Source organism: Podarcis filfolensis, assembly GCF_964270895.1.
Source record: "Podarcis filfolensis genome assembly, chromosome: 10".
Taxonomy (NCBI): Eukaryota; Metazoa; Chordata; class Lepidosauria; order Squamata; family Lacertidae; genus Podarcis; species Podarcis filfolensis.
This window is the reverse complement of record NC_139612.1, coordinates 71,365,647-71,385,696: the sequence shown is the minus strand read 5'-3', so window position 1 is coordinate 71,385,696 and position 20,050 is coordinate 71,365,647. Positions and strand designations below refer to the sequence as shown.

Here is a 20,050-nt window from a genome sequence, read left to right as displayed (position 1 = left end):
GACATCACCTTGCCAACAAAGGTCCGTATAGTTCAAGCTATGGTTTTCCCAGTAGTGATGTATGGAAGTGAGAGCTGGACCATAAAGAAGGCTGATCGCCGAAGAATGGATGCTTTTGAATTCTGGTGCTGGAGGAGACTCTTGAGAGCCCATGGACTGCAAGAAGATCAAACCTCTCCCTTCTTAAGGAAATCAGCCCTGAGTGCTCACTGGAAGGACAGATCCTGAAGCTGAGACTCCAATACTTTGGCCACCTCATGAGAAGAGAAGCCTCCCTGGAAAAGACCCTGTTGGGAAAGATTGAGGGCACAAGGAGAAGGGGATGACAGAGGACGAGATGGTTGGATAGTGTTCTCGAAGCGACCAGCATGACTTTGACCAAACTGCGGGAGGCAGTGGAAGACAGGAGTGCATGGCGTGCTCTGGTCCATGGGGTCACGAAGAGTCGGACACGACTAAATGATTAAACAGCAACCTTACCCCAGCATACAGTTCGTGGAGCATCATCGCTACATCATTGTTACATCACTAAAGGGGAGGGTTATACATGATTAACATAGGAGAAAACTCACAGCCTCAGCCCCTCTTGGCTAAGCTAGAGAAAATATGTAGACATACACAGAGTTGGGAGCCTCTTGTTGTCTGGGTGGATGGGTGAGTGGTTTCTGTTATAAGAATTTTAAGGTCTTAGATATATAATAAACGTTCATAAATGTACCAAGCAAACGCGTACATAAATATATAAACCACCTGTCAGACAGTCCTGAAACAATTTTGACTCCCAAGCTGACCAAATGTTTCTCTGCAAGGAAGGAGGAAGTGGAAAAAGAAACCTTCCTTGTTACAGGAATTGGGTAATCACCATTTCAAAGGAATGGGCAGACTACCAGGAAAAGGCAATCAGATAAGGCATGATCAGATAACCTGGCAGACAGGAAAAGCAACAACATTCAAATTTCTGTTTTGTATGTATGATGTATGGAGGGGTGGTCTTGAGCTCCGGGGGGGGGGGAATTTAAAATGTCTATATAAGGCCTTGCGCACCATTGTTCTGGGTTCCTCCTCCCTCCTGCGTGTGGTGAGTGAGGACCCTGTTGCAACAGATCAATAAAGATCCAGCTTACTAGCTGCTTTGCATCTCAATATTCTCTGGTTGGCCTCTGTTATTTTCTCCTACCAATAGAGAGCCCACGTAAGGACTCTATAAGGGCTCTTGTGTCCCCCATAAGGGAAGAAGGGCAGATTTTGTTTACAACATTTACACACACACACACACACACACACACACACACACACACACACACAGCTGGCTCAGCCTTCCAGCCCCAGCTCCCCTGGCTGAGCTGGAGACACAAGCCTCAATGCAAAACACACAAAAAGAAAGATCTCCCCCACAAAATGTGCAATTTAACTGCGAGCAAAACACACAGAGCAGCCCCCCCCCTTTCCCTGAGGGACACACACAGAGCTGGGAGGCAGCTGCTCCCTGCTTGAGGCACCCACAACTGGCTGAGACACAGACGAAAAGGAAATATATCAAACACTTTTATTTTCAGAGCAGACAACCAACGAGAAGACACAACCCAAATGACCCCTCCTTGGTTAAAAAAAGAACCTGCTCCAACCCCATCAAACTCCTCCCAAGAACCAGCCGCTTTATAAAAGGGGCCAATGAGTCGGAGCCGTGATGGGTTGGTGGCCAGGGGGCTTCCAGAGACCCCCAGAAGATTTCTTCAAGGATCCGGCAGTGGCAACTGGCGAATTTGCTCTCCCGGGAGGCCTTCGGCAGGACTGAAGGCAGGATCCGTCCTCTTCTGCTACACCACATTCTTCAGGTTGCCTGCAAACAGAGCAACATTCGCAAAGCCCTCCCTTTTACCTGGAGAAGAAAGGCAGGCTCTCCTTCACAGGAGGTTTTTAAGGAGAGGTTGGACCAATTCTTTAGCTGAGATTCCTGCACTGCAGCGGGTTGGACTAGATGGCCCCCGGGACCCCTTTCACCTCTACAATCCCATCTGGAGACCATGGGGCTTGAACCCTTCTGAGCACAAGGCAGAAGGGCTCCCTACATTGGCTCCCAGTACGTTTCCAAGCACAATTCAAAGTGTTGGTGCTGACCTTGAAAGCCCTAAACGGCCTCAGCCCAGTAGACCTGAAAGAGCGGTGAAGGTCCTGTGTGAGTTTCTGGAGCAGTTGAAGGATGGATGGTGGCTAACAGATTGAGGTTGAATCCTGACAAGACAGAAGTACTGTTTTGGGGAAAAGGGGGCGGGGGTAGGTGTGGAGGACTCCCTGGTCCTGAATGGGGTAACTGTGCCCCTGAAGGACCAAGTGCGCAGCCTGGGAGTCATTTTGGACTCACAGCTGTCCATGGAGTCGCAGGTCAATTCTGTGTCCAGGGCAGCTGTCTATCAGCTCCATCTGGTACGCAGGTTGAGACACTCCCTGCCCGCAGACCATCTTGCCAGAGTGGTGCATGCTCTGGTTATCTCACGCTTGAACTACTGCAATGTGCTCTATGTGGGGCTACCTTTGAAGGTGACCCAGAAACTACAACTAATCCGGAATGTGGCAGCTAGATTGGTGACTGGGGGTGGCCGCCGAGACCACATGACACCGGTCTTGAAAGACCTACATTGGCTCCCAGGATGTTTCCGAGCACAATTCAAAGTGTTGGTGCTGACCTTTAAAGCCCTAAACAGCCTTGGTCCTGAAGGAGCATCTCCACCTCCATCGTTCTGCCCGGACACTGAGGTCCAGCTCCGAGGGCCTTCTGGCGATTCCCTCCCTGCGAAAAGCGAGGTTATAGGGAACCAGGAAGCGGGCCTTCTCAGTTGTGGCGCCCGTCCTGTGGAACGCCCTCCCATCAGCTGTTAAGCAAATAAACAACTACAGTGGTACCTCAGGATACGAACGGGATCCGTTCCGGAGCCCCGTTCACATCCTGAATAGAACATAAGACACAACGTCGCATCTGCGCATGCACGGCTTTGCGTTTTGCCGCTTCCGCGCATGCGAGTGATGTCATTTTGAGCTTCTGCGTATGCGCGAGCGGCGAAACCCGGAAGTAACGTGCTCTGTTACTTCCGGGTTGCCATGGAGCGCAACCTAAAAGCGCTCAACCTGAAGCACATTCAATCCGAGGTATGACTGTATCTGACTTTTAGAAGACATCTGAAGGCAGCCCTGTTTAGGGAAGTTTTTAATGTTTGATGTTTTATCATGTTTTTAATGTTATGTCGGGAGGAAACCCAGCCAGATGGGCCAGGTATAAATAATAAATATTATTATTATTATTATTATTATTATTATTATTATTATTATTATTCAGTATTTGATGTTTAAAATGGGACCCCATGGAGGGGGGGGCGGTCCTGCGATTTTATATGGATGTACCTTTTGATTCTTTGTTTATAACATTGTATTCGTAAAACCAAATAAAGACGATTTCAAAAATATATATAAGGAAAAATAAAGCTGATTCTTACAAAGACAATGGGATACATACCCATGACCCTGAGATTAAGTCTCATACTCTACCAACTGAACTATTCCAGGGGCTGGTATTAGAACAAAAGAAGGAACTCAAATATTATGTTAACTATAATCAGAAGAGGGAAAAGAATATCATAGAACGTCCACTTATGTATTATATATTTGTTAGTTGCTTTTACAGTGACCCCAAATGACTTACATTAAAACTAATGAAGAACACCCAATAAAAGTCTAAAAACAGCTTGTATAAAGAGCAGGAGTTACTGATCCCATCCCACTAAACGAGGTCACAATGGCTCGTTTTCAGACTGAAAAGCCTGGGGGGAAAGGAAGGTCTTTGGTTGCTGCCCAAAATATATAAAGATCTTAAGCTTCCGCAAAACATCCATCTTAGCATCTTCAAAGACAGATATAAGTAGAAATGCCCCGACCGACACAAGTACGCCGAAAGGGTCCTGGGCTACCTGTGGCAACCCTTTCACGGGTTACAATGTGCATTTATCCATCTATAGAGCCTGCCTTTCTGTAAGAAATTCAAGCTGGAGGATTCTTACAAATGAAAATGCAAAGCATCAAATTTAAAAGCCAATAAATCTAACTATAAAACAGCAGTAAAACAGGACCGTAAAACACCCATAATCAAAAGCCTTATCAGCAACCGCAGACTACAAAGGACCATTGGATGAGCCGACTGAAAACAGCACCCTGGGATGAAAGGTTCTTTTGTACCCAGCCTGAAGAGGGCAAAGAACGGCCATACCAATGTAATAAGTGAAAATCTGCCCTTATTCCTTTATGGGGGACACAAGAGCCCTTATAGAGTCCTTTGCAGGTTCTCCATTGGTCAGAGAAAATAACAGAGGCCAATCAGAGAATATTGAGAAGCAAAGCAGCTTGTAAGCCTGATTTTTATTGAACTGTTGCAACAGGGTGCCCCCTTCACACACAGGAAAGGAGGAGGACCCAGAACCCAGATGTGCCCGCCCTTATATAGACATTTTAAATTTCCTGCCCTGGCATCCAAGACCACCCTCCAGAAACATCATACATACATCACAGAAAGGGGTGGTCTACAACAGAAATTTGAGTGCGTTGGTTGCCTCCTGTTGTTGTTTATCTCCTGTCTGGCAGGTTACCTGTTAATGCTTACTTGATTGGATACTCTGGGGAGCTTGGCCAGTCGTTTGTAGTGATAAATACTTAGTTCCTGAGCCAGGTCACAGGCTCACCCTATTCATACACAGACAGACATACCCTTAAGACAGGATTTGTGAAGGAAAAGACAATGGGGAGGCTTTTCTATTTTCCTTTGACTTTGCAGAGAAAACATTTGGTCAGTCTGGGAGCCAAAATGGCTTCATGGCTGTTTTCCTGTGCCGCTTCAGACATGTGGTTTATATATTTATGTACGTGTTTGCTTGGTACATTTGTGAACATTTATTATATATATAAGACCTTAAATTTTTTATTTCACCCAACACTCAATTTGTTACTTCTTAAGGTATTGCAAGGCTTTTTTGTGCCCCCCCTCAAAAGAGCAGCATACAGATTTGTGCGTTGACCTCTTCCTGTGAGGAGGCGCCATCTTGTCCTCTGCCTTGGGCCACAAAATGTCTTGAGCTGGCCCTGTCTCTTTTGGCGTTTTGGAAAACGCAGCATTGCCTTTTCTGTTAGGTAAAGCTCCTCTGGTACAAGAGATGCCCGATCACAGTGTTATAGGAATTCTAAGGTCATATATATATATATATATATATATATATATATATATATTTTCATAAATTTACAAGGCAAACACATACATAAGTGTATAAACCATGTGTCTGAAATAGTACAGGAGAGCAAGCCTGAAACCATTTTGACTCTCCCAAATTGACCTCAAATATTTCTCTGCAAGGAGGAAGGAAATGGGAAAATCTCCCCATTGTCTCTTTGCTCACAACTCCTGTTTTAAGGGCGTATCTGTGTCTGAATAGGGTGAGCCTGTGACCTGGATTCAGGAACTAAAGTATTTACCATCACAAAAGGAATGACCAGGATGCCCAGGTAAAAGCAATCAGTGACCATTATCAGGTATTCTGGCAGACAGGATTTTGCTGTAGACCACCCCTTCTGTGATGTATGTATGATGTTTTGGGGATGGTCTTGAGCTACAGGGGAGACAATTTCAAAAGTCTGTATAAGAGCTTGCACACCATTGTTCTGGATGCCTCTCCTTCCCTGCGTGGGGTGAGCAGGGGACCCTGTTGCAACAGTTTAATAAAAGATCAAGCTTACTAGTTGCTTTGCTTCTCAGTATTCTCTGGTTGGCCTGTTATTTTCTCCTACCGATAGGGAACCAACTTAAGGACTCTATACGGGCTCTTGGATACCCCATAAGGGAAAAGGAGCAGCTTTTTTCTTATAACAGTCTTCTTCTACTTTGGCGATTCCTCATAGCCAAGTAAGATTCTCCAACTGGAGCGCTCGCAGGCCAGTGTTTCCCAGTTGTCGGTGTTTATACTACATCTTTTTAAGATTTACCTTGAGAGAATATTTAAACCTCTTTTGTTAACCACCAGCATTACGCTTTCCGTTTTTAAGTTCGGAGTAGAGTAGTTGCTTTGGAAGACGATCATCAGGCATCCACACAACATGACCACTCCAACGAAGTTGCTTTTGAAGAATCATCGCTTCAACACTGGTGATCTTTGCTTCTTCCAGTACACTGGCATTAGTTTGCCTGTCTTCCCAAGTGATGTGTAAAATTTTTCAGAGACACCGTTAATGGAATCTTTCAAGAAGTTGGAGATGGCGTTTATAAGTGGTCCATGTTTCACAAGCAGACAGTAAGGTTGGTAGAGAACCTACATAAGGACTCTATACAGGTTCTTGGATACCCCATAAGGAAAAGGAGCAGATTTTTTTTTCTTATAACAACAGTATCTGTTCCTGGAAGGCAGCAGAATTGGGCAGAGAACCCTTTCTTGTCCCTCTCAACCCGGGATGGTGGAGTTTCCTGAGATGAAAGGGCTGTTGAAAGAGCTCAGATCAAAGGGGAGGAGAGCAGGTGGAATCCACAAAGAGGGATTAGCAGAGCTGGACAAGAATGATAAGGGAAAGGATTCTGCACATCCCAGCTGTGGGTCTCCAAGGTAAAGGAGCATTGTTTGCCAATTGCATTTCTCGCTATTTCTTTGCAATATTTCCTGTAATTCTGAGAACTGGAACATATCATTCCCTGCCACAAATCATTCCCAGCTTATCTCCCAGCTGGTACGTCTGAAAGTGAGCCTTGCATGTTGTCTCACCATAAAATGGTGTTTTTCAAGAGCAAATTTTCCTGCTGGTATCAATCACGTGGTTTCTCACCTGTTTGCTTTTTGACAGGTGGGATGCTGGGGTTTGTTTGCTTAGAAGCCACCACCACTGCCCCGCTTCCTTTAAAATGGTCCAAGGGTGGGTGAGTATCCTTCAGAATTTGGTCCTCAGACTGCGCCACTCCAAACCAGCCACCCAGGAAGGGACAAGCAGAGAGGTGAGTCTTGGCAGCCCCAAAATTCCCTCCTTCCTCGCTTGACATCCTTGTGTTTCTTGTTAAGGCACTCGTAGTGGAAACAGGTAAGCAATGAGCTCCTTGCTTACTAGGAGTAAAAATGGTGGGAGGGAGATCTGCGTTCTGGAGATTTTTCTTACAAACCGCAACACAGTTAACTTTGCTTTTCGTATGACTTGGAAAATACTGAACCTGGCTGCTGTGCTGCAGCAATATTTGATGTCGTCAAAGCAGAAGAGATAGTCTGGGTCTTATAAGCGACTTAGCATTGCCTGTTTTTTGAATTTTGAATGATCACAAGCTCAAAGCCCAAAAAATACACACACACACCCTGCGCCACACAATGGACCCATCATTTCTGGAAATGCCATGCCCTTAACTGGGGTGAATGTTGCTGAAACCTTGTTTTCCCAGGAGAACCAGAAGATGGGGCAAGTGGTCTACCTTGGACTCTGCCTGTTGGGCTGCCTGATCCTGAACCCTATGGCAGAAGGTAAGCATTAGGAGAAGGGGCAGATCCAGCTGCTGTAGATGTTGGTTTTGCAACTTTGCTGTGCGGTGCAACGGGTCGGGGCTTCTGGCTCTTAAGCAGGAGGTTGGGGGTTCAAGCCCAACTTTGGGCAGGATCCTGCAGCGCAGGGAGTAGGGGGGGTCTCTTCCAACTCTACAATTCTGTGGTTCTGTTTCTAATCAGTTCATTAGATCTGTTTAGGTTTGCCTATGTAAAGCTGGCAGCTTTTTCCTGGCCTTCCTGCTCTTGGTAGTGGCTCCCCATCTGTGGAATCTCCTCCCAGAGGGGGGATTTATTGGTCCCTGCTGTGGAAATTAAAAACGTTCTTGCTTTATGCTTTAAGACTTTGCAGCATGTTTATTTTAAAGAGGCAGTTCTATATATTGTAAATTATTAGAAGGTATGAGTTACCACTTTTGCTTGGATGAATAAATAAAGGAAATGATTGTTCCTAACTGGGAAAAGCACTAAGTCTCTTCCAACAAGTTGTATGTCTGGAGCTGCTCTCTGCCCCTTTTTAAAATGATGGAAGAGCAGCACTCAAAGGCTGGGGGGGGGGCTGCACCAGCCTCCCATTATCCTGAAATCTGTCCCCTTCTGGCATAAGTTTTGGGTCTTCCCTTTCGTCCTGTGCATGTTTGTTAAATCACCGGTGCGCTTCTTCCATCACCATCACTAAGTAAATCATTCCCTCCCCTTTCCATTAATCCAGAAAGAGTGCTCTTTTGCAATAATAGAAATCTTTCAGCTTGATATAACCATTTTACACTTAAGTGTATATGTCTGTGTTGTTGTTTTTTTAAAAAAAATATGTTTACTTTTTGAAAATTTGAAAAGAATATCTAGTTAAAAGAGTATAACAATTTTATTTGAAAGCACCAGCGGCGTCTTATCTTGCCACACTAGCTGGATGACTGTTGCAATTGCACTGGACATTGCACTGGACATTGGCTCCCAGTACATTTCCGGGCACAATTCAAAGTGTTGGTGCTGACTTTTAAAGCCCTAAGCGGCCTTGGTCCAGTATCCCTGAAGGAGCATCTCCACCCCCATTGCCAGAAGGAACCTCCAGATTCCTAACGCCAGGGCTTCCTTGTCAAGGAAGGCATCTGTCAAGGAAAGGGTTGGTGGTCTGGGGCATCTATTCCAGTCTCAATCCAATTCCTCACAGGTGCCGCCAGTCGCACCCAGAGCGCTCGCGTTCACTGCCCTGCAGGAGCCGTCTTCTACAGAAAGTACTGCTACCAGTATTTTAGCTCTAGCCTCTCATGGGATGATGCCGAGGTAAGTTTCACCAGGGGGAATGAGAAGAAAGAATAAAGTTACTAAGAACTTCACATAACAAAAGACCAGAAATATACCTTTTGGGAATATTGAATAGTGATATTTCTAGAGAAAATACTAAATTCTTTCTGTGGCGAGAATCCTGGTGGCTAAGTACTGGAAGGGTAACCAGGTACTGACCAAAGAGGAATGGTTATGTAAATTATGTGAATATTTGGAACTGGCCAAACTGATGGATATAATAAAACTAAAGCCAATGAATACAGTCAAGAACGACTGGAAGTGTTTGAATGATTATTTAGAAAGACAAGGTTCTAATGTAAAAATTTGGCTGTCTCTAGAATGACCTCGTGAATGGAAAAGGGGAAACATACATATATACATGGGATGCGGGTGGCGCTGTGGTCTAAACCACTGAGCCTCTTGGGCTTGCCGATCAGGTCGGCGGTTTGAATCCCTGCGACGGGGTGAGCTCCCATTGCTCGGTCCCTGCTCCTGCCAACCTAGCAGTTCAAAAGCACGTCAAAATGCAAGTAGATAAATAGGTACCGCTCCAGCGGGAAGGTGGCTCCCTCGGCCAGTAAAGCGAGATGAGCGCCGCAACCCGAGAGTCGGCCACGACTGGACCTAATGGTCAGGGGTCCCTTTACCTATATACATATCTATATATTAAGATGAAAATAATACTGAAATACAGATAAAATATGAAATGTGAAAGGAAGTGTTGTGAGAGTGATGGAAGCCTATTACTACTATTATTTTGTAAAATAGTGTTTATTGTACTGAAATTTTATGCTTTGCTTTATTCTTTTACTTTCTACTGTTCTTTGCATTCCCCCCTTTATTACTCCCCCCCCCCTTTATATTATTCTTTATGCATGCTTTGGTACTGATGTATTTACTTTGCAATAATAAAAAAATAGTTGTAAAAAAGAGAGAGAGAGAAGAACAAGGGCATCCTTGTTGGGAATCCTTGGGAATCCTGGCTCCGGGCAGCATCTCACTGGTTTCCCCCTTTCTTCTCCCTGCAGATCAGCTGCCAGAGAAGACATGGGTCCCAGCTGGCCTCCATTCTTTCTGCAAGGGAAGCAAATGTGGTTTACAGTTACCTGCGACAATATGGCTCTAGCAACGTCTGGATCGGTCTGGTAGCTGACCGTGGTACTTCGGTAGGTGCCTTTAGGACTCTCTGAAGATGCTGACTGTACAAGCCCCTCAGCTCCCTTGAGGTCCTTCAGATGTAGCTCACCGGCTCTCACTTCCCTCTGAAACCACTTTGTTCCTCAAACGTCAAATCCCATTTGGAGATGGCATTATTTCTCGGAGTGGCTCTGTGGGAGGTTCTGAAGCTCCAGCTCCAGATCCTCATTGTCTTTCCTCCTTCCCAACTCTCATTGCACTATCTATAAAGTCACAGATTCTGTGACATCTCCCCAACACCGTACAAATCGTCAGTCCCCTTTCACTTTTATGGCTCCAGCAAAAATAAATTGACACTGAAACACATACATGACACTGAAACACATACACATACATGAAACACATACATGTCCTGAGTAAAGCCCAGTTGAGTTCAGTGTTACTTACTCCTGGGTAAGTATACATGGGATTGCAGGTTCTGATCATGAAAATAAAAATATATGTAAATTCAGATGAGTGGAAGGAGTGTTAGATGAGACCTTTTCTATCATCTTTGTGGGACAATATAACTCTACTATAATTCACATTGCAATTTATAGCTTGCTCCATTTAATACATTTGCATCTTATATGATGCACACATTGAAGTATGCCCAATATCCCAATCAGGTACTGACCAGACCCAGATCCTTTTAGCAGCAGCAATGTGGGTCTTATTAGCACGCCCTTAGACCTTATCCTGGGCAAAAGGTGTAATTATGATGACTTGTAGTTCATAGCCATATGAGAGCTGGTGTGGTGTAGGGACTACACAACAAATCTTTGTGGATATTCAAATCTTCCTGACTATACAGCTAACTAGTTGGCCTTGGAGAAGCCACTTCTTCCAGCCTACCTAACCAAGCGCTTGTCAAGCTAAAATGCTGCTCTGATCTCCTGCAGTGGAGGCCAGGACAGAAATAACAACATTTCTTAGGGGAAGTGTGGTGGCTCAACAATATATTCTAAAGGATGCAGCAACCTTCCTGAAGCTAAGATGGGAAGCCCTTGGCCTTGTCAGTTGTGCTGATTCCCCAGCTGTGTCCTCTCTGGGGATGTGGGGAGCAACGGGCTTGAATTCCCCTTTTATCACAAGACCTTCCTTTCTCCTTCTCTCTCTCCAGAATATGATCTGGGAATGGAGCGATGGATCTGTCTTCTCTCAACCCCTCTGGGACGGCCGGAGCATCAGCAACTCAATCTCTTCAAGTGAATGTGTCTCTCTTTCTTATTCAGGTATGCAGGAGGAGAGACTGGGGAAGGAGGAGGAAACCCCATTCCGTTCAAGGAATTGAGGGAAACTAAGACAAATCCATCCTCAGACACTCTGAAAGTTGCAATGCAGTTCTCCAACCAAGTGTGCGCAAAAACATATACTTGGGTAAAGGACCCCTGACAGTTAAGTCCAGTGACAAACGACTCTGGGGTTGCGGCGCTCATCTTGCTCTATAGGCCGATGGAGTTGGCGTTTGTCCACAGACAGTTTTTCCGGGTCATGTGGCCAGCATGACCCAGCTGCTTCTGGCGAACCAGAGCAGTGTATCGAAACGTCGTTTACCTTCCCACCAGAGCGGTATCTATTTATCTACTTGCACTTGATGTGCTTTCGAGCTGCTAGGTTGGCAGGAGCAGGTAGCTCACTCCGTCGCAGGGAATTGAACCGCTGACCTTCTGATCGGCAAGCCCAAGGCTCAGTGGTTTAGACCAGTGTGCTTTAAAATGCTAAGGTCTGCAAAAGTATCATGCAAAGGTCTGTTGTATTTGGGGAAATTGCCCTGCAAAAGTGTGTTGACTGGTTGATAATAAAGGTAAAGGGACCCCTGACCGTTAGGTCCAGTCACGGACAATTCTGGGGTTGTGGCACTCATCTCACTTTACTGGCCGAGGGAGCCAGTGTACAGCTTCCGGGTCACGTGGCCTTAAAATGCTGATGAATGTCCAGGAGGAGTTAAAATACGGTAACCAAACCCACCATGAACCACAAACTGATGTGGAAATATAGAGAACTCAAGAATGGGGGAATGGGAAACTGGCAAAAAATGAAAAGGACAGACTTAACTTATTCCTGTGCAGAAAGGGCTTGGCAAGGAAACTGAGGACAGGACAGGAAGAGATGGGGCTCCAGAGAGAGAACTCTACTAGTTTCCTCTTTATACTTGGCACTTCGTATCACCTGGCCTGCATTTTTGTTTTTGAACTGTTGCCTCCATTGGGGTTGGTAGGCAAAGCCTAGAGTGGTTCTTTGGCCCAGAGTAGGGCACAGGGAACTCTGCCCCATGGAAAAAGTTGGAACTTAATTTAAATGCAGAATTCAGCTTTTTGATAGGTGGCTTCAGTGAAGTTTCATTCATGCAGGTGTGGGGAATGCTAGAAAACATCTCAACCATCACAAAGATCTCACAAACCAAGGGTTCTGTATGACACACACACACACACACACCCTACTGGCAAAAGCAGAATGGCTTGTTCAAAATACATCTGCTTACGTATTTATCAAATCTCTTCGTTGCTTTTCCTCATAATTGTCTCCCTCTCCAAAACAGGGAAGGAAATACTTGATTTACTCAAAAGGAAGTCTACGTTCTCTCCCAATTTCTGGACACTCCCTAACATTCTCTCAACCTTCTGCTCTGCAGGTTCCCAGAAATGGATCCAGCGTTCCTGCACGACTACCTTGCCATACCTTTGCAAATACAAGGCCACCTATTAGGCCTGAAACCCTGGGCCTGAGAGGCACACCCACAGACCTCCAGCTTCCCGACAGGTCCAAGGCCAGCCCCCTTTCTGGGAAATTTGCCCCATGAGATATGAAACCTGTCTCACTTTTCTGCAAAGAGATGCTTTTGTGGACTGGTTAGCTGAGTAAACGAGGCTTTCCTTGTGCTTTGCAAAGTGATGGGGCCAACTTTGGAACCCCCTTTCCCAGACCACATCATGGAAATGCAAACCTTTGCAAGCTGTCCGCTCTTTCTCTCTCTCTGGCCAGCTCCCGTCTTCCTCCGTAGTGACAATAAACCTCTTTCTGTGCATGCAATTCTGCGATCATGTCCTCTGTATTCTTGAAATAGTTGTTTATTGTGACATTCAGATCCTACCTTTCCCCCAAGAAGGTCCATGTGGCAGGCATGGTTCTCCCCAACCCTAGTTTGGAGAGTCGCTCCAGAAGGATTTCACAGTCGATGGTATCGGAAGCCACTGAGAAGTCGAGGAGAATTAACAGCGACATGTTTCCCTTGTCTTTCTCTCGACAGAGGTCATCATACAGGGCGAACAAAGCAGTTTCTGTGCTGAAACCGGGCCTAAACCCCAACTGAAATGGATCCAGAAAACCAGTTTCTTCCAAAAGTGCCTGGATCTGGTCTGTGAACATTTGTTCCAGAACCTTGCCCAAGAAAGGGAGATTAGCAAGTGGCCAGCAGTTGGTTAGGTTTTCTGAATCCAGGGAAGGTTTCTTAAGGAATACAGTGGAACCATGGTTCTCAAACCATTTTACTATCTAACGAGACCAGATCCATAAAATGAAAGCAATAAACAATGTACTGCAGTCACACAATCAATCAATCAGTAGCTGAACTGGGTTCCACTCAGTCACAAAAACAAAACAAAAAGAACCATAAAAACACAAAATAAATAGCAAAAACAGACCTCAGCGTAACACTCAAAACGGAAGTGTGGCACTCAAAACGGAGGATGTTCGGCTTCCGAAAACAGTTCGCAAACCGGAACACTTACTTCCGGGTTTGCAGTGTTTGGGTTCCAAGTTGTTTGAATACCAAGGCGTTTGAGAACCAAGGTGCCACTGTAGTTTTACCACTGCCTCCTTCAAACAGGCAGGGACCTAGGACTTACAGGAATTAGAGGACAAATTTCCGTCAGGTTTTTTGGGCAGGAGTTTGAGACGCAAAAGAGTTTGAGAGACAAAATGTTTAGAACAACAGCAACAAAAACCTTAAGAGTAACCCAACCTCTTTTTATCAGCGCATTTTTCATATTCTAAACCTAAATCACTTAGGTCTAAACTAGATGTTGGAGGCAAGCATGTAACTGCAGCCTTCCTTAAAAGTTGAAAATTCACTTTGGGATGAAGAGAGTAGAGACGGGAGATGCTTAGACTTTTCGCTGCTGCAAATCATTTCCCCAACCAACTGGGGAAACGGCAGAGAACCGAGGAAGGACGAAAAGGAAATATATCAAACACTTTTATTTTCAGAGCAGACAACCAACAACAAGACACAACCCACCTCGGCTGCGCAGGACATTTTAGTTAGCTGAGGGGGAGAGAACGCTTTTCTAACAGCCAAACCAGGCCATGGAAGGAAATGACCCCTCCTTGGTTAAAAAAAGAACCAGCTCCAACCCCATCAAACTCCTCCCAAGAACCAGCCGCTTTATAAAAGGGGCCAATGAGTCGGAGCCGTGATGGGTTGGTGGCCAGGGGGCTTCCAGAGACCCCCAGAGGATTTCTTCAAGGATCCAGCAGCGGCAACTGGCGAATTTGCTCTCCCAGGAGGCCTTCGGCAGGAGCGAAGGCAGCATCCATCCTCTTCCGCTATACAACATTCTTCAGGTTGCCTGCAAACATTATTATTATTATTATTACTATTATTATTATTATTATTATATTATTATTAATTCAACATATACACCGCCGCATACCCGGAGGTCTCAGGGTGGTTCACAAGAAGACCACAACATATTAAATCAAACCAAAAGCAATAACCCAATAGCCCCCTCAAAAAAACCCCACATTCTAAAAGGGTTTGGATGTCAATAAGATCAACCAAAGGCCTGGTTAAAAAGGAATGTTTTTGCCTGGTGGCCAACGCAGTATAATGAAGGCGCCAGGCGAACTTCCCTGGGGAGAGCATTCCACAGACGGGGAGCCACTGCAGAGAAGGCCCTGTTCTCCTGTTGCCACCCTCCGGACCTCTCGCGGAGGAGGCACACAAAGAAGGGCCTCAGAAGATGATCTCAGGGTCTGGGTAGGTTCATATGGAAAGAGGCAGTCCTTGAGGTATTGCGGACTTGAGCCGTTTAAGGCTTTATTGGTCAAAACCAGCACTTTGAGCCCGGAAACTAATTGGTAGCCAGTGCAGCCAGAACAGGATCAGTGTAATATGCTTAAACCGTCTTGCTCCGGTGAACAACCTGGCTGCTGAATTCTGCACCAGCTGAAGTTTCCGAATCATCTTCAAAGGCAGCCCTACGTATAACGCATTGCAGTAATCTAACTTTGACGTTAGATGTTAATAAGATCAACCAAAGGCTTGAGGTTAGATTACTGGGAGAAAAGCAATGACAAACCTGGTCAGCATCTTAAAAAGCAGAGACATCACCTTGCCAACAAAGGTCCGTATAGTTAAAGCTATGGTTTTCCCAGTAGTGATGTACGGAAGTGAGAGCTGGACCATAAAGAAGGCTGATTGCCGAAGAATTGATGCTTTTGAATTCTGGTGCTGGAGGAGACTCTTGAGAGTCCCATGGACTGCAAGAAGATCAAACCTCTCCATTCTGAAGGAAATCAGCCCTGAGTGCTCACTGGAAGGACAGATCCTGAAGCTGAGGCTCCAAGACTTTGGCCACCTTGTGAGAAGAGAAGACTCCCTGGAAAAGACCCTGATGTTGGGAAAGATGGAGGGCGCAAGGAGAAGGGGACGACAGAGGATGAGATGGTGGGACAGTGTTCTCGAAGCGACCAGCATGAGTCTGACCAAACTGCGGAAGGCAGTGGAAGACAGGAGTGCCTGGCGTGCTCTGGTCCAGGGGGTCACAAAGAGTCGGACATGACTAAACGATTAAACAACAACAACAACCTTGAGGTTACCAGAGCACAGACAACAGTAATTTGGCTATCCCTGTCCAGATAGGGCAGGGATAGTCAAATTGGGTCCAGAAACTAATCGGTAGCCAGAGCAGTCGGATCAGGATCAGTGTAACCGTCTTGTAAGCAACTTGGCTGCTGAATTCTGCACTAGCTGGAGTTTCCAAACCGTCTTCAGAGGCAGCCCAGCATATAATGCATTGCAGTAATCTAACCTTGAAGGCACCAGAGCATAGACAACAGTAGTTAGGCTATCCCTGTCCAGATAGGGGCGTAGCTGGGCCACCAGCCAAAGCTGATGGAAGGCACCCTGGGCCACTGAGGCCACCTGAGCAACATTCGCAAAGCCCTCCCTTTTACCTGGAGAAGAAAGGCGGGAGGTTTTTTAAAGGAGGGGCTGGAGCAATAATTTAGCTGAGATTCCTGGACTGCAGGGGGTTGGACTAGATGGCCCCTGGGACCCCTTCCACCTCTACAATCCCATCTGGAGACACTGGTGTCAGGAGTGTGTGCAGGAGCCAGGCCCTGTGACAGTAGGACTCTGCAGGACTGGGGCCTTCCTAAGTTTGTTCTGAAGAGGCAAGGCACGGCCGCACAGGTGAGGCCAATTGGTAACTCACAGCACCTGGTGGCAAGAGCCAGGAAGCGATATAAGGTCAGCATTTCCCTTTGGCTCTTTGCCACAGCAACACGTTCCCTGCTTTGTTGTGTTTGGTTCCCTGACTCCTTGATCCTCAGACCCCTGCCTTCGTGACCCCTTGCTCCTTGACCCTCGGACTCTTGACTTCGTGACTCCTTGTTTCCTGACCCTTGGCTTCCTGACTCCTTGCCTTCTGACCCTCGGACTCTTGGCTTCCTGACTCCTGGCTTCTAGCTCCCCGTTCCTGCTCCCTCCCCGCCATCTTGCCCCCGGTCCCGACGTCCCCAGCCAGGACTTCGATCACCCATGAACTGGACTGTGACAACTGGGACTTGATCCCTTCTGCGCACAATTGAGGTGCTCTGCCAGTGGACGGCGCCCCTTTGCTGGGAGCCAGGCTCATTGGCAACCTGCAACCTCCTTCTCCCAGGTGAGGAGGGCAGGACTCACCTTTAATGCAGCCCAGGATTTCTTGGATTCTCTGCGGCTCGTTGCGGTCCAGCCTGCAGCTTGGTGTAACTTCCAAGACGTAATCAGGGCCGTATTCCGTGAAGTACTGCCAGAGGAGGAAGGAAAGGGTGAAGGAAGGAAACAGGAGCCGCTCCTGGCAGATCTAAGCGAGGCAAGACGCACCCAGGGAGGTAAACCCATGTTGCATGCGAGCTTCTGACTTCACAAGCAAAACAAGAACAACAACAACTTATTTACGCCCCGCCCATCTGGCTGGGTTTTCCCAGCCACTCTGGGCAGCTTCCAACCAAGTATTTAAAACATTACAGCATCAAACATTAAAAACTTCCCTAAACAGGGCCACCTTCAGTTGTCTTTTGCATGTAAAATAGCTGCTTATTGCCTTGACATCTGCTGGGAGAGCGTTCCAGAGGGCAGGCGCCACTACTGAGAAGGCCCTCTGCCTGGTTCCCTGTAACCTCACTTCTTGCAGGGAGGGAACGGATTAATTCATTTTGCATTACTTTCTATGGGAAAGCAGGCCTCGGTTTTGGAACGCTTTGGTTTTTGAATGGTGTTCCGGAACGGATTAAGTTTGAGAACCAAGCTACCACTGTATTCTTACTAAGGTCCACTTCCAAGAGCCTTCTGGCAGTTCCCCTAATGCGAGAAGCGAAGTCACAGCGAAACAGGCAGAGGGCCTTCTCGGTAGTGGCACCTGCGTTCTGGAATGCCCTCCCATCAGATGCCAAGGAAATAAGCAGCTGTGTTACATTCAGGAGACATCTGAAAGCTGCCTTGTATTGGGAAGTTTTCAATGTCTGACATTTCACTATTTTTATATATGTTCTGTTGGAAGCCACCCAGAGTGGCAGGGGCAACCCAGCCAGATAGGCAGGGTATAAATAATAAGATTATAATATTATTATTGTTACTAGAAGGACTCTTAGCAAAAGGCTGGGAGGGGTTTCTGCCCAAGAGGAACGGGTCGGTTCTTCTGCGCAGCGAAGGGAATGGCTAGCCAAGGCCTCACCTTGTGATCTGGGATCTCTGAAGGCAATGTTTTCCCTAAGATGACCGCCGTCAAATATGCCCAGCAGCGAGCCGTGTTGGCGAGATGGTAGCCTCCTGCCTCCAGGAGCGAAGGAGCAGGAAGACCGGAAAGGGAAGAAAGAGGAGTTAAAGAATGAGTTAAAGAAATTGTATAAAAGCACATTTGTTAAAAAAAAAAACAGAAGCATTTCTATTAGGTATAGTAGTAGGTGAAGAAATTTCAAAGTGAGACCAAAAACTGTTCATGTATGCAACAATGGCAGCAAGGACCCTTTTAGCCCCCAAACGGAAGCAACAGGAATTATTGATGATAAAAGACTGGCAGGTGAAGATGACTGAATATGCAGAACTGGCGAAACTGATGGGGAAAATCCGAAACCAGTGTGATCAAGCATTGCAAAAAGACTGGGGTAAATTTGTACAATATTTGTTTTTGTTTTCTTTATAAGTCATTTTTATTAGTTTTCCAATAAGAACATCCAATTAACAAATCCATAAAATCATAACCCAATTAAAAACAATAACATAAAATAAAAAACAGCCAAATTATTAATTTTAAAAAATTGTACAATATTTGAAGGACAATTGCAAACAATTAACAACATCAGCAGGGTTGAGCTAAGAAGACTTGTAATGTTAAGGGTTCTTTTTATATTTAATGAAAAACGTGATAATTGGAAGGAACGAAAAGTAAACAGAAAGAGGTACAAATGCTATGACATAGAAAGGAATTATGAAAACCACGAGGCGGGAAAGAGGGAAGTCGACCAGCTCCTATGAGCAAAAACCAATGTGATTAACAAGGATGTATTCAACTATCATGAAATGGAAACCTGATAAAAATATTATTAAAAAAAGAAAGAGGAGGCATGAGGGGTGTGGAGGAAAGGAGCCCGTTGCGAGAAGCTCTGCCTCTTCTCTGCATCTGCAGGTGACAGGTGAGCTGGACTGCTGTCTTGCCTCGATAATGGACCAGATGGCAGCCAAGAAACTGAAGCTCCATGCAGGTAAGATAGAGGCTAAACTGGATGGGTGGGAAATCACCTGCCCTTGATGGGGTTACACTCCTTCTGAAGGAGCAGGTACATAGCTTGGGGCACTCCGGGGTCCTTTGCTGTCGCTTGAGGCCAGGGTGGATAAAAATCAATGATTTTTTTAAGAAATAAATTTTAAAAATCTGATTTTTTAAAATTCAAATCTGATTTTTTTAAAATGGATTTTTAAAATAAAATGCTTTTGTAGGAAAAGTCTATCTAAATATAGTTTTCTATTGAAGTTGCATTATACAAAAGTTAGTAATTTGAACAAGTTAATTTTATTAGAAAGTGGATATTGGAAAATTGCCAAAATGAGATTTAATGAAAATCGGTTAGGAAGGATTTGAGGAAGTCATTTAACAATGGAATTTAATTTGGATCTCTGATTGGAAGATGTATGTTTGTTTTTTGTTTGTTTTATATATGTTTTGTTTTTGGTGTTGTGCTGTATTTGTAATAAATTTGGAAAATTAATTTAAAAATTGGAAAGAAAGAAGTTGCATTATACAGTGGATGCTCGGGTTGTGAACGTGATCTGTGCGGGATGCACGTTCGCAACCTGCAGCGGCGCGTCTGCACACACGCGGGTTGAGATTTGGCGCGTCTGCGCATGTGCAAAGCGCGATTCCCAAAACCCGGAAGTAACCTGTTCCGGTACTTCCGGGTTTCGGCAGGTCCATAACCCGAACAAACGCAACCTGGAAACGTCTGTAACCAGAGGTATGACTGCAGTCCAAAGGCTACATCCATCAGGAAATAAGGATTTGTTCTAGGTTTTTCACATGTGTTAAAACTGCGGCTTCCTCCACTCACCTCCTCCCAGGACGAGGGTCGGGCGCTGCCACTGCAACACGTACTTCAGGCACCGGCCGACCCCTTCAGGGGTCAAGTTGAAGGAGCACATGGGGTCACCAGCGATGGTGTCCGCCCCCAACTGCAGGACGACGGCCTCAGGGCTGAACGCTGCGTAGACCTCCTTCAGGACACTGCAGGGAGAGGAACGAAGACCCCCGTTACACGGAGAGCAGCCAGGCAGGGAGCCTGTGGCA

General features: G+C 45.9%; 2 protein-coding genes across 6 annotated transcripts in view; one reads left to right on the top strand and one right to left on the bottom strand.

Moving 5' to 3' along the window:
* Positions 1 to 1,575: 1,575 nt before the first annotated feature.
* The window catches only part of HDAC8 (histone deacetylase 8), a 30,388-nt gene continuing 11,913 nt past the window's right edge, over positions 1,576 to 20,050 (bottom strand). The window contains exons 8-11 of one of the 4 annotated variants that reach the window (XR_014538771.1): positions 19,815 to 19,987; positions 17,945 to 18,043; positions 16,912 to 17,017; positions 1,576 to 1,840 (exon numbers count right to left, since the gene is read on the bottom strand). Coding sequence is in view for 2 of the 4 variants with exons in the window: in XM_083573045.1 (XP_083429171.1) it covers positions 1,818 to 1,840; positions 16,912 to 17,017; positions 17,945 to 18,039; positions 19,815 to 19,987 (397 nt within the window). In the remaining 2 variants the exon portion in view is untranslated. Of the gene's footprint in view, positions 1,841 to 14,186; positions 14,573 to 16,911; positions 17,018 to 17,944; positions 18,044 to 19,814; positions 19,988 to 20,050 lie in introns of those variants that run through there. The other 3 variants (XM_083573045.1, XR_014538772.1, XM_083573044.1) reach the window with 3 other exon arrangements.
* On the top strand, positions 6,288 to 12,782 carry LOC310743074 (lithostathine-like). 2 transcript variants are annotated; one of them, XM_083573170.1, is made up of 7 exons: positions 6,288 to 6,325; positions 6,862 to 7,009; positions 7,442 to 7,520; positions 8,710 to 8,822; positions 9,854 to 9,991; positions 11,125 to 11,236; positions 12,637 to 12,782. In XM_083573170.1, exons 1-7 carry the CDS (start codon positions 6,303 to 6,305, stop codon positions 12,708 to 12,710), a joined length of 687 nt encoding a protein of 228 aa, XP_083429296.1. In that variant the 5' UTR covers positions 6,288 to 6,302; the 3' UTR covers positions 12,711 to 12,782. The 2 variants fall into 2 exon arrangements, with proteins under 2 accessions (XP_083429296.1, XP_083429295.1); XM_083573169.1 differs by lacking the exon at positions 6,288 to 6,325 and adding an exon at positions 6,463 to 6,626.

Bases quoted from the DNA above. Each gene is read 5' to 3' on its own strand.
- LOC310743074 (XM_083573169.1), top strand. From the start codon at position 6,478: ATGGTGGAGTTTCCTGAGATGAAAGGGCTGTTGAAAGAGCTCAGATCA. The intron at 7,010-7,441 runs GTGAGTCTTGGC...TTGTTTTCCCAG, and splicing joins AGGAAGGGACAAGCAGAGAG to GAGAACCAGAAGATGGGGCA. The intron at 11,237-12,636 runs GTATGCAGGAGG...TCTGCTCTGCAG, and splicing joins TGTCTCTCTTTCTTATTCAG to GTTCCCAGAAATGGATCCAG.